This window comes from Gambusia affinis, linkage group LG16 (genome assembly GCF_019740435.1).
Source record: "Gambusia affinis linkage group LG16, SWU_Gaff_1.0, whole genome shotgun sequence".
NCBI lineage: Eukaryota > Metazoa > Chordata > Actinopteri > Cyprinodontiformes > Poeciliidae > Gambusia > Gambusia affinis.
In genome coordinates this window covers 15,411,100-15,424,969 of record NC_057883.1, presented here as the reverse complement: position 1 = coordinate 15,424,969, position 13,870 = coordinate 15,411,100, and the positions used below count along the sequence as shown (strand labels likewise).

At 36.6% G+C, this 13,870-nt stretch overlaps 1 protein-coding gene across 1 annotated transcript; it reads left to right on the top strand.

Annotated features, from left to right (window-relative positions):
* Positions 1 to 205: 205 nt before the first annotated feature.
* On the top strand, positions 206 to 12,122 carry LOC122846628 (CD109 antigen-like). The gene is made up of 32 exons (XM_044143695.1): positions 206 to 279; positions 385 to 539; positions 625 to 653; positions 757 to 990; positions 1,082 to 1,204; positions 1,303 to 1,342; positions 1,752 to 1,839; positions 2,295 to 2,394; positions 2,481 to 2,598; positions 2,676 to 2,785; positions 2,873 to 3,064; positions 3,237 to 3,341; positions 3,431 to 3,493; positions 4,100 to 4,273; positions 4,397 to 4,549; positions 5,590 to 5,659; positions 5,790 to 5,883; positions 5,970 to 6,087; positions 6,200 to 6,313; positions 6,449 to 6,667; positions 6,815 to 6,956; positions 7,296 to 7,472; positions 8,217 to 8,298; positions 8,397 to 8,628; positions 8,730 to 8,901; positions 9,127 to 9,317; positions 9,427 to 9,582; positions 10,145 to 10,210; positions 10,612 to 10,739; positions 10,823 to 10,979; positions 11,402 to 11,504; positions 11,615 to 12,122. Exons 1-32 carry the CDS (start codon positions 206 to 208, stop codon positions 11,806 to 11,808), a joined length of 4,173 nt encoding a protein of 1,390 aa, XP_043999630.1. The 3' UTR covers positions 11,809 to 12,122.
* The last annotated feature ends 1,748 nt before the right edge of the window (positions 12,123 to 13,870 follow it).

Here is a 13,870-nt window from a genome sequence, read left to right as displayed (position 1 = left end):
CCTCTGGCCGAAGGGACTAAGAATATGAGAAAGTCCTCTTCCGCCCTTCATCTTTGTCAAAGAATTTGTGTGACAACATTTAGGTAAAACTTGTAGTTGGTTTTGGGACAGCAGTTAGAGTGTTTTCTCTCAAATGGTCAGACGGATTTTTTCACGTCAAGTTTTGGATGTGGAACTAAAGTTTCACTTTTAAGCGAGATCGCAGATGGACAACATGAACAGAATGTGGACCCTCGTTCTGTCTTTTGCTGCTTCTGGCTTGACACAAGATTCACCCAAGTAAGCAGTGTTGTTTATTCTGAATGAAGTGACAGTTTTTATTCTTCCCGAAGACCAACTTAACCAGTTTGCATGGTTAATGTCTCTTTCTTTGTTTTGTTAAAGTACAACATTGTTTCTGATCTCGGCTCCAGAGGTGCTCAATGCTGGTTCTCCCACTACTATCGCGATCACTGTTTTTGCTGACTTCCATGGTAATTTAACAGCTGAGGTGGCACAAGGCAGCACTAAAGTCATGCAAAAACAGCAATTTCAAGGAGGTGATGCAGTTTCACAAATTCAAGTGTGATTTCCTTGCTAACATTTGAAATGGGTAGTGAATACTAAAATTCTCTCTTTTTAAAGGTGTTACAACCATCCTCAGTCTTCCACCTGTGAGGTTTATTTTTGATTTATCTTAATCCCAAGTAAAATTTTACTGAAATTGTCTGAAGGTTTATATCTAGGTTTGATATTATGTTCTGAACATCTTCCCAGTTTCCTGGCTCTTTATCACAAAACTCACTACTAAGCTTAACTGTGAGGGGCTACAGCGAGAATCGCCTCCTTTTCACAAACACCACATCCCTCACCTGCAACCTCTGGACGGTTTCATTATTCATACAAACGGACAGATCAACCTACAAACCGGGTGACACCATCAACGTCAGAGTTGTGACTTTTCAACTGGATAACAAACCATACAAAGGCAGGGTGGACATTTCACTGCTGGTAAGGCAGGCTTTCAGGCAGGCAGCTAAACCAGAGAAAATCCCTGGTATAATTAGGTGAAAAGCTTGACTAATGTGCCTTTAACACACAGGATCCCAGTGGGAAACCTGTTGAAAGCCGGAACTCCACAGGAAATCTAGGGATTGCCTTGAAAGAGTTCAGTTTATCCCTGATGTCTCGCCCTGGACAATGGATGATCACTGCAACAGCGAACGTAAGATAGAAAGACTCCCTTTTGTGCTTTATCATGTTGTGTTAAAGAATTTTTCTCAAAAATAATAATAAAAAAATACTTTTCTTTAATTTTGACAGGGTGTAACTAAAGAAAAATCCTTCATTGTGGAACATCAAGGTAATGATTCTACAGATAGCAATTATATAATTACCATTTTTTTTTTTTTTTTTAAAGTAGTTGGGTCACATCAAAGAATATGAACTTAGCCCAGAGTAACCTGATACTCAAATTATAGTAAACCAAGCAGCAACACACACAGAGGACTGAAATAATTAATAAAAAAATAAATAAACAACAAAATGTCAAAACAGGAATCACAGATGAAACTGTAGCCCAAATATTATACAGATTATGACAATGTCACAATTTCCAGAACTTTCAGTGTTGTAGATGGAAACGTAACAAAATATATTTTTAGTATACCGGACGTCACTGAACTTTACTTGATTCACAGCAAATCCAGGTGAGCAGAACCTCAGCAAACGCAATAGAATATTTATTTTTCTCATATTTTCATGTTTGACAGATGAAGAAGCTTCTCCTTTTGTTGTGATGGTCCAAACATCTTCTGAAGTGCTTTTTGGAGACGACATCTCAGGATCAGTGAGAGTACTGTAAGTTTAACTGTGCTACAGTTATGTCAGTGTTTGTCCTTTAAGCTTTGTTTCCAGTGTAACCTGAAACAAAGCTTAAAGTTTGCAGTGTCTTTGCTGTTCCTTGCACTGCTTTCTGTCAGTGGTCACAGCCTTATATATCTATTGTCTTTTTTGGGTTAGATCCTCCCCCTTTTGATTTAATTTTGTAAGGTATAAATTCAACAAAGTCTCAGAAATATTTCTTAAAGCCTTTGATCCACAGCATCATGCAGTTTTTGCAGATTTGTCAGCTTCACATCCGCAATGGAAATATCGTGGTTGCACTCGACAAGGATTTTTGAATAAGCAATCTTCATCTACATTTTTAATGAAGTAGATACTGTTGACTGTGTTCTATGATTTTGTATTTTTATGTTTTTATGATGTAAAGTGCTTTGAAATGCTATTTTCTCTACAAATAATTTTACTTCCAGTTATTCCCATGGACAACCTGCACATGGGACTTTAGATGTCACCTTAAAGCCTTTGATAAACAACAGAAACTCTTCATCTCTGCAAACCAAAACCAAACAGGTGAGATTTAATGACTGACTCTTACCTATTTTAAATAAAAAGTAAATTAAAGCAAGAATAGTCAAGAATAGACCTACCTCTTTCAGATCTATGGGTCAGCCCAGTTTTTATTCAGCAGAGACCAACTTCAGGCTCTGTACTCCTTGTCAACTAGCAACAGTCACGTTCTACACATTGCTGCCCAGTTTAAAAGTGACTCCACAGGTATGTTTCATTTAAACAACGGCATCAGTATCTCAACACTTTACCACAACATTTTGTTTCTGTTGCTGTGTCTCCAGGGTTTACTGTGAATAAAACTGTTGAAGTTCATGTGTTGAGAAACAAATTCCAGCTCATGTTCCTTAACTTCCCATCGACTCTGAAGCCATCCTTAAACTTCTCAACAAATGTAAGTTGAGTCATTTCAAAATTGCAAGATTATTAATGTATTGAACTCCTACAAAAATATATATCATTCTGCTCTTGCATTTCACAGCTCAGGATCGTTAGATATGACAAAAAGTCTCTCAGCTCACTGGATTTGAAGCACTCTGTTGTGGTCCAAGTCACTCAGAGATCCTCTTTGATAAACTCAACATCTATGAGTCTTACTCTCCCCGTGCCTGAGAATGGCAATGTCCTCATACAGTTTAAATTACAAGATCAAGTAGAGATGCTATTCATACAGGTGAGTATTATGAATCATAGCTCACAGAAGTAGATCTGCAGGAAAAGTACCATTCTGAGTTTTGGTGCATCTGATATAAGTGGCTTCAGTACAGTACACAATTCCTGGAATCAAAGATGTGTATCTGACAGAGCAAACAATTTCACACTCTTCATGTTACTTTTAACTGCAGGCGAGATTCCAGATCAGTGAGGAGACCCTGAAGGTGTACACTAACTACTCCTCTCCTACTGGCTCATATATTCAGATCGGCCCAATCAACACATTGCCTGCAGAGGTAAATTTTAAACACATTCTGACCTATTTTGCTTTTAACTGCATGTGGAAATAACACAAGATTCTGTGGTTCATCTCATTAACTCTCAGATTGGACTTCCACTTCAACTTAATGTGGAGAGCACCATCAAACCAGAGAGGCTTCACTTTGTGGTATGCTAGTTAAAATGTGTCAGTTATTGCATGGACTAGTAGATAAACCACTTTTTTTCACTTTTGTGTCCCCCCTATGAAGGTGAGCTGTAGCTCCTCCTGAGTTAACATGAACCTAATTAGTCTTTCTTCTGATTAATGCTCTTTTCAATGGATTGTTATCTTACAAAATAACTACGGAAACATCACTACTTTTTTTTTTTTTATCCCTGATCTTTCTTCTGTGTTTCTTGGTTTTCATGATGTTGTTTGTTCATTCATGTTTTCAAATGTCTTACTCTGTTTGCTGATGAGCTGATTTCTGAAGATAATTGGTTGCACTGGATCCTGCTTAGGGATATCATAATAAGGGGGCAGGATGTAAATGCCCTCTGCACTTATTTATTTAGTAAAAATGATAAAAAAAAACAACAACTTACTTTTTATTTTTCAATCTTATTTCTCTGATACTTTGTGTTGGACAATTATCCCAATAAAATACACTGAAGGTTGCGGTTGGAAAGTGACACAATGTGAAAATATTCAAAGGGTATGAATACTTTAATTGGGAGTGGATACAAGATATGCTATAAATATGATGCCTCTTTTGTGTTGCTGTAATTATAGATAAGCTCTAAAGGTCAGGTGGTGGCCGCCGGGACAAAGAACTTCTCATCTTCAGTCACTCTCACACCAGAGCTGTCCTGGTACCCTACGGCCTGCGTCACTGTCTACTACATCCATTCTGATGGGGAAATTACCAGTGACACAGCCTACATTTCTATCCACCAGTACAACCATGTGTGAAAATATGTTGCTTTATCATTTTTTCGTCAACAAAACCACCTTAAATACTGTTTTTTCTAACAGAAACATGTACTACTGGCACATCCTTCTGGATGAATGTTTATCTGCTCTTTTCAGGTAACTCTAAACTGGAGCAGTGAGAGGGCCCAGCCCGGTGAGGAGGTGTCGCTCACTGTGGCTGGCAGTGAATCCAGGTTTCAAGTTGGAATCACAGTCACACCGATGCAAAATGATGCCCTGCAGTCTGACCTGGACTACAGAGTTGGACAGGTAGTAGAACACTTTGGATTGGAATAAAGGTCTAAGATCGACTTTTGTCAATAAAACATTAAAAGCGTTCATGCTGGGATTAATCCTAGAAGTGACATTTGGGCCATGTTGAAAGATGCAAAAAAAATAAATAAATAAAATAAAATAAAATAAATAAATAAATAAACAAAATTCTGAAATGTGACCTTTTAAAATTTCTGAGAAAGTTGCTTCTTTGGACAGAGCTGTCTTTGCTTCATGCGTCCTTTGTTGTTTTGATTACAAAGGGATATCTCCAGTTATCTAAGCACTGCTGTTTCTCTAGGACATTGTGGGGGGATCATGATGTGACATACCTGTCTGCTTTGTTTGGAGAGAACTTGTTGTTCTACCAGTGGGGAACTACCGTGTACAGCATTTTGGGAACAGAGCCCAAGGGTGATTGATGACAGTATATGAAGGAAACAAAAGTATCTGGTGGCCTGTATTGTGTGAAGAATCAATTATTTAAAACATTTGAGATCGTTTAGGTGACTTTGTTCCCGAGACTGTTGTCAAAATAACATCCATGCCTCCAATTCAGTGAGTCTGTATTTAGTCCAAAACTCTCAAAGGGAATGTCTGCTTTTAGGTCAAGCTGCTCAGAGCAGAGGCAATTAAAAAACACATTCCTGCCATTTAAAACAATTCAAACTCAAAATGCACCTTCCTTGTTGAGTGAATGCTTTTTTATACCCCATCATACATAAAACTGTTTGTATGTAGACTTTATGGAACAAAAGGAAGTAAATTTTTGATTTTTACAGAACTTAAGTCATAAATGAATTTTCCAGCAGGCATCTACAGGGCAATGTAATGCCCTGTAGTGTTCTGTGTTGAGTGTCTGTAAGTGTGAGAGTAAATGTATGTCTGTTGTATATACAGTTTTCAATAGAACAATGTTTACTTAATTTAGAATCTTGTTGACAATGAAAACAATACAAGTAGGCTATTATTTTTCTTGTAAATAGTTGTAAATAAATTCAAGAAGTAAGTGTAGTAAGATGTGTTGTTTTATGCAGAAATATAACCTTAAGATGATGACCAACGCAAGATTTTATTTGAAAAACCAAGAAGATGGATCTGGAAATGGTAAGAGTTGATATATAATGATGAAATCATCTTAAAATCATTTACAACATACACTTCATTCCACATTTGGAATTCTTCCTCATACATGGTACATGATGTGATTTCTTCTTTCTGTGACAATTACGTGAAGAGGAAGATAAATTTGATAGGTCCATTTTAGAGCGATACTGGAACAACTGGATGGAGACTGCTGAATCTCTGCTATTGTTGGATATAAGCGTTAGGTAAGACATTAAAGCTAATCCTCTGAACAGAGGGTGGTGCTAAAGCGATGGTCCAAAACGTCTTTTTATCTCGTTATGTCTTTCAGTGATAAGAACTGGACCAGTGGGAAAATAACAGTACCTAATGGTGTTACCTGCTTAGGAGCTGTAGCAGTGTCAGTGTCTGAGAACCTGGGTTTGGGTTTCACTCCTCTACCACAAATGGTAATGAAATTATAATGCTTGCCTCTACTAGTGATTCAATATAAACTTATTAACTGTTACTTATAAACTGTTGCCCAACTTATTATTGTGTCTTCTTTCTTTGCACTAATAGCTGACCATATTCAAAGACTTCTCCTTGTCTCTTGTTGTCCCGTCACACCTCATCAAAGGGGAGGAAGTTATTCTGGAAGTCAATGTCATCAACCATTTAGATCAAGAAACTGAGGTTAATTGAATACATCTTTGGATAGGACATATACTTTCTTTTCTTTTTAAACAGAAATTCAAGTAACTTAGAGTCAGTCCAATAGCTCCTTTTGTTTGTGTTTTATATGTTTTATTTTTGGTCTAACTCTTGTAGGTGATCGTGTTGGTAAACCAGGGAGATGGCTTTGAGTTTGTCTTAATGGACCGAAGGGGTGCATCTACTATAACTGCTCAGAAAATAACCTTAGGGAGTCATGAGTCTGCTTCAGCCTTATTCCCTATCAGGCCTTTGGCTCTTGGTGAGATGGAAATATCTGTGGATGCTGTGTCTGCAGCAGCCTCAGATGGACTTATTAAAAAAATCTGGGTGAAGGTAAGACGTATGAGGAGATAGGAGTAGACATACCAAGTTTGCAAAAAATATATATATATACATATATATTTTTTTTTAACTTGAAGCAAATTCAATATGGGATTCCATCAATCTGATAATGCAAATACTACTTATATATTTATTTAGCCTGAAGGAGTTGAACAGACCTTCTCTCACACCTTGTTCTTGGAAATGACACCAGAGAAACAGGACCCTTCCGAGTCTGTGAACTTTTCTTTTCCTCCAAATCTGGTACCAGGAAGCCAGAGGGCCCATGTAGCACTTGTTGGTATGTTCATCATTTGCTTTGTGTCAGTTTGCAATTAGAAATGTTTCTTACACTTATAATCAGAGATACCTTAATGTTGTCTGGCTCATTTTATTATGTTCCAATATTTTCATTCTTCAATTAATAAATTAATAATATTAACTTGGCTCACTTAACAAAGACAGATAGGAGTTCTATTTTTTCCTTGCTTACAGTATACTAGGGTTTTCTGGCTTTTTCACAAATATAATTATCCTATACATTAAAAAATTATATGTACTGGGTCATTTACTGTTGTATCCTGATATCGAACATAATACAAAACTGCTAAATTGTCCTGTCTTTAACTTTGTCTAACAGGTGACATATTGGCTTTGTCAATTGAAAATTTGGATTCACTGGTTCAGCTGCCTACTGGGTGTGGAGAGCAGAACATGGTTCACTTTGCTCCGAGTATCTTTGTGCTCCAGTACCTGGAAAAATCAGGCCAGGATGATGAAGGGATCAGAAACAAAGCTCTTCGCTCCTTGATGCAAGGTAAGTTGGAGTGCAACACTAATTTCAGTCATAAACTACAAATAACGTTGGAGAAATTCACAAAGCTATTTGCTGTTAATGACTAGATGTGTCCTGTGTGTCTCTGTTATCCTGTGATGTGTAGTCATTCTGAGAGAACAGGGGTGTCCAAAGTGTGACCTAGGGCAACTTAAGTCCCTCTGAATGCCTATGTGCAATACAATAATTCAAAATTAGTATAAATATTACATGGTAGAATTATAACTGACAATTAAAAATCTTTTTGTAAACGGTTCAGAACAAGCTATTTTTCTTTCTTTATTTTTTAAAAATTTTATATAAATTTTATGATATAAATGTTTGTAATAATACAATAACTGCTTTCCGTGACACATCCTGTTCTTGTTGTTGAGCGCAGCAAACAAACTTTTTCTGTCATGATTTACTGATCTGTTTGATAAAATGTGGGTTACTTGTGGGTTCATGTTGTTAAAATATTGCCGTTATTTTACGTAAATGATGAATTTTATTTAAATAATTGATTAATTTAGAAAAAAATAATAACAAAATTATTTTAGCCTCTTTATTAAAAAGAAAAGATTCCATTTGGCTCATAAGGAGTTCCCATTGGATGACAGCAAAAGGTTTGGACATCAAACAGTGTTTCGTCAAAGTAAATTTTTTAATGTCTTGGGATTTCTTGTAAATGTTCTACCACTTAAATGTTTAATTACAAACATGTATTTTACCCTTTTTTTACTATAGGTTATGAGAAACAACTTTCTTACCAAAGAGATGATGGTTCCTTTAGTGCTTTTGGACAAAGTGACACCTCTGGTAGCACTTGGTACGTCATAATTTGGTTGCATTTTGATGAAATTGATTGTTTTTCTTTTTCATCATTTCTTCTTATCTCTTTATCTTTGCTCTATTTTTATGAACTAGGCTGACAGCCCTTGTGCTGCGATACTTCCTCCAGGCTCAGCCGTACATGCAGATAGATCAGACAGTCTTAACAAAAGCCACAGCCTGGCTCTTGAAACACCAAGATTCCAAAGGGGAGTTTACTGAGGTCGGCACGCTTATCCACACAGAAATGCGGGGAGGTCAAAATGATAGCCCCGTTGCTCTTACTGCTTATGTACTTCTGGCATTTCTGGAGGACGATACTTACTCCGTAAGTCAAAAAGATCTGTCCATTTCATGTATTGTGATGTTTCTTGTAATGTATTGATTTTCAGCAATAATATAACTTGCTTGCATTTACTTTGGGCATAGGAGATGTATGCTGACCGTGTGTCTTTGAGCTTGAGATACCTGGAACGCAAAGTGTCCAGTGGTATTGTTAGCAACTACACCCTGTGTCTGGTGGCTTATGCTCTAGCTCTAGGCAAAAGTAGCATACTGGAGAGAGTGATCACAGAGCTCACTACAAGAGCTGATTACAGAGGTGAGTCAGAATGCATTTTACGACATAAAAAATGCAAAATAACCTGCAAAACTGTGACTGATGAAATCTTGATCAAATCAGTCCACACTCATTAGAAATTGTGTCAGAATAAACTTTCATTTCGTAAAATAACAAACATATTTTGGCACATGGACATGCTTTAACGAAGCAGCTGAAGTAGCCTGTGCATACTTTCTCATGGTTTGTCTTTTCTCTCCTCCCAAGATGATGTCATGATGTGGACAATTTCTGGAGGCCTGAGATCTAACAGTCAGCAGCAACATTCAACAGAGATTGAAATGGCCTCCTATGTGCTGCTGGTTCTATTTCTGCGTGGCAGCTTCCTTGAAAGTATTCCACTCATGAAGTGGTTGAGTACCCAGAGAAGCTATCTAGGTGGCTTTGGAACAACTCAGGTGAGACCAGGCTTGAGAAGGTTCATGAATTACCTTCTTTGTCTGGTACAAAGTTTTACAGTGTAAATAGTGAGATAATCATAGGGGGTTTCGCTTCTATTTTTTGCAGGACACTATAGTTGCTCTCCAGATTCTGTCTTATTACGCTGCATTCAGTGGTGCAAATGCCATCAATCTTACGGTTGATATATCTTCCAGCCTGTCTTCAACTGAATCGCTGTTTCACATCAATTCAACCAACTATCGAGTTTATCAAAGCAGAGAGGTAACAAATAACAAATCTCAGGAAATCAATCATTTATGTTTATATTCATAACTATTATTTCAAATGTAGAATACTTAGAAAAGTGTGCAAGATTATGTTGATGTTACCTATATATTGATTATTCTGGTACCTTATATTCCTTTCTGACAAGCAATATGTTTGGAGGAGTCAAAGGGAAGAATTTCAAACTTAAGAATATTGTACTGTCAAGCATGGTAGTGGCAGCCGCACGGTGTTGGGCTTTGTTTCTGACAAGAAGAGTGGTCAAACATTCAGCCACATGCAAAAAGTTTGCTTACAGCTACAAAAAGTGTGTAGCTGTACACTATTTGTGTACAGCTACACACTCCGCACATTTTAATCTTGTGTGTATTTGAAAAGAAGAAACTAGAATAAAACCAGTGCATAACATTTCTGTTTAAAAATTATTGAAGAATCATTGCATCATCAAATTATTAAAATAATATCTATGCCGATAAAGATTGTATGGATACCTCTGATTGTTGTATTCATCTAAAAAACTGAACTTGTATTTATTCTTGATTCAATTTTGTGTTATCAGATTAATGCTGACAAAGATTTACCTATAAATATTTCCATGGAAGGAATAGGATTTGCCATATTTCAGGTAAAGTTTATTTTGAAAGAAGCATTTGTTGCAGTAATCATTTTCTGATTTCTAGTTTAAACCCTTGCAGAGCAGTAATGTTGTTCTTCTTCCTTTATGTCTGGTTCTACAAACTGCTGACAGATTGGTTAACCACAGGAACATGATCAGAATAAATTAATAGCAGCAGCTGTGCATGATAAATGCCCCAGCATGTCTCAGATTAGAAGAGTGGATTAAAAACAACAAATGTAAATGTAGATATGATAACCGTCGCTCATCAGTTAACATCTGGACTGCAGGTTTTAGCTGTCAGCTTGTGCTAAATCCAAATTAGAGGGAGCACTTAAAGCTATCATCTGTACTTTTCTTTGTCTGAATTCATTGCTTCCATTTTAAAATAATTTTATGAATCCATCCAGGTGAACATCTTTTACAACACAAAGAGCACACAGGACATGGAGCCCACCACAGACAAGGATGCATTCATATTAAACGCTGATCTTACTTACAATGACTCCAATCACATAATGTTGTCTGTATGTACAAGGTAATCTCTATAATGCTGAATGCTTTTAGAATTTCTATATTTTTTCTTTGTAAAACTTTTACATTTTATTTTATTTTCTGTAGATTAAAGGATAATCATGAAATAGCTCACACAGGTATGGCTATACTGGAAGTGGGGATGCTCAGTGGTGTCAGTCTTTTCTCTGGAGCTGCAGTCCAGGCGGATTTTGTCAGGAGAGTGGACATAGGGCCTGAAAGAGTCAGCTTGTACCTGACTTCGGTAAGTTCTTAAGTTCTTTTTTTCATCTGCTTGGATGGCTACATAATATTTATAGTTCATGAAAAAAGAATGCAATTGAATTATGTAAAATAAAAATCAGCAGAGGGCACCCTTTTGTAGTCGCAGGACAGGTATCATGAAGAGTATTTCAGTATGTCCTCAACTACAACTTTTATAGAGTAAAAAAATATATATCCCTGATTAAAAAAAAAAAAAAAAAAAGCAACTTTCATTATCGGGTCTGCCCTGATGCCTTGTTAGTTTCTTTATTACTCACCTGTGAGGCATAACATTATGACCACTAGTCTGGCCCTTTTTTTTCCTGGAGAGATCATCATATGTGCTTCACCTACAAGTGGTCACGTTGTTATGCCTCATCTGCATAATAACTTGAAGAACTGATCTTCTTTTATCATTTTCAGGTCACCAAGTCAGACATTTGTGTCACACTTCCTCTCGTAAGAACTTTTAAAGTAGCCCATGTCAAGGATGCTGTGCTGCAGGTTTACGACTACTATGAACCGAGTGAGTATAACTGGAAATAAATGTCATGTTACACATATAGTTTCCCATTTTAGTGTTGATTCCAGTATCTAGTATATCTGTCATGTCATTTTTTTTTTGTATGTTTTTAGCAAGGAAAACAACAAGAACATACAACACAGATGGTCTTCACACCACAGATGCCTGCTCTTTCTGTGGTGAAAACTGTGACAACTGTAGACCTGGAATCACCATTGCTGTGACTTCCCATCATTCAAGAAGTGCTATGTCCTTCAGCTTAGCTTTCCTGTGTGCTGGACTCATTGTTTTCCTTGTTTCAGTCTAGAAAGATAAACAATGACATGCATGTCTGCATGTTTAAATCATGCAAATAATTAATTGATTGTAATAGAGGACTAGCATACTGATGTTTTTCTGAGTGCACTTGCGCCCTCTAGTGTTCACAATCTCTGTTGCAATTTTTAAAGGATATCTGTGACTAAATTCATGTAAAACCGACTCCTCTTTCACCTTATTACATTATCAAGCATAAAAATCTCTATTTTTTTTAGTTTTCATTCATTGTTTTAGTCTGTTTTTCTATACGAGTTTCCATGTATCAACTGTCGTAGAGCACATAATAAAGAACATATGTGTGGATGGCCAAAGCGCACATGAAAGACATTTTTTTTCCAAGTTCCATGTGTGTCTTGCTGTCAGTTTTCTAGCAGAACATCCATATATATCAAACTGTCTTAGGAGATATAAAGACTGAAAAATGATTATTGAAAAAAACCTGCGTTCCATTTAATGACTGAGGTGAGTTTAATGTTTTTACTAGAATAAATATATAGGCTTTTATGAGTGAAGCAGACACAACTGTGTGACTCTGTAAATGCAGCAAAAAGGAAAATCGGCCATTCGAAATGAACTGAAATTAGATGAAGCCTAATCTGGCTTGATACATTTTTTTGTGAGCTGAAAGAATGCATGACCTACTGAAGTATGCAGAGGGTATACACACATGGAAGTCATCTGCAGATTGGAAGCAGGTTTCACATCACTTGTAAAATGTGAAAGCTTTAGCCAATCGGAGGTTAAATTATGTAAAATTTCTTTCTAAAAGGTTTTTGTTCTTCTGATGTCATGCCTTTTCTGTTTTGGGTAAATTATAGGTTTATGGGGGAATTACTTTTCTGCTTAGAAGACTAAAAGATTTTCTTACTTAACACTTAAATAGTTAGAGTAACGTCAGTGTGTCTTTGGAAGTTGGTTCTTACCAGGCTTAATTTCACATATTGATGAATATTTTATAGTCTTTTTTCTCTTAAGTGTCTATATAAATTGCTGGATGACTTTTGGTTAAAAAATCTTTTTGCTACAAATTTTTCTGCAAAACAGAAGCTTAACAGGAATTTACAGCAGAATGGAAGCAGTGCTTGGCAGCTTCCCATAGGCTATACTTTTATGTTCATACAAAAGACCTTAGTGCTGCAGTTCAGCATTTACGAACACTAGATGGCAAACTTACCATCAGAGTAGGAATAGATTCAAAGTTTAGATGGGAAAACTTAGATGGCAACAACTGATGGAATTACTTGAAAATGCACAGCACATTTTATACATAGTGTGAGTTAAACCCCCACCCCAAAAAAAAGCAACATATAAAAACTTACTAAATCATTTGCTTTCTTCACATCACTATTTTAATTCACAGATGTGTAAAAGTAGGGACATATGAGAACATTCAGGGATAAAGTTGTGGCATGTAAAGCGGAGATAGGTTATAAAAAAAAAAATCCCAAGCCTTGAACATCTCCTGCAGCATTGTTCAAGTCATTATACGAAGAAAGAAACAGTATTACTCTGGAAATATTCAAAAACGTGGCCTTCTAACTAACCAACAGGCAGAAGTGGCATGAAAAAGGTCTTCATTTGAATCCATGTAAGGAATGAGAAGGTGAGACTAAAATGTAAAGTTTACCTTGGTACCTACATGCAAGTACTAAGGTACAAGTCTAGCACAGCATATCTCCCTGAATACACTATCCCTTTGACGAAACATGGTAGCGGTAACATCATAGTGCAGCGATGCCAGGGTATGGAAGCTGTTCAGAAAAGACATGAACTGAGTTGAATATAGGATCATTTTCTTTTGAAGAATTTATAAGAGATAGATTCAAAAGACTTAAAGAGTGTTATATATTTTCCGGGACACTTTATACCATAATCAAGTTACTATGGTAGAGATATATATCACAAACAACTTAAAAGAAATTTGATGTTGCATCACAACAGCATCTGACACCTTCAAATTGGCCTCTGTTTCTTTTACCCTACACATTGCGATACTCCCTCTAATGTACGTCATTACAACAGTGCTTCTCCATTGTGTTCACTCAAGCCAT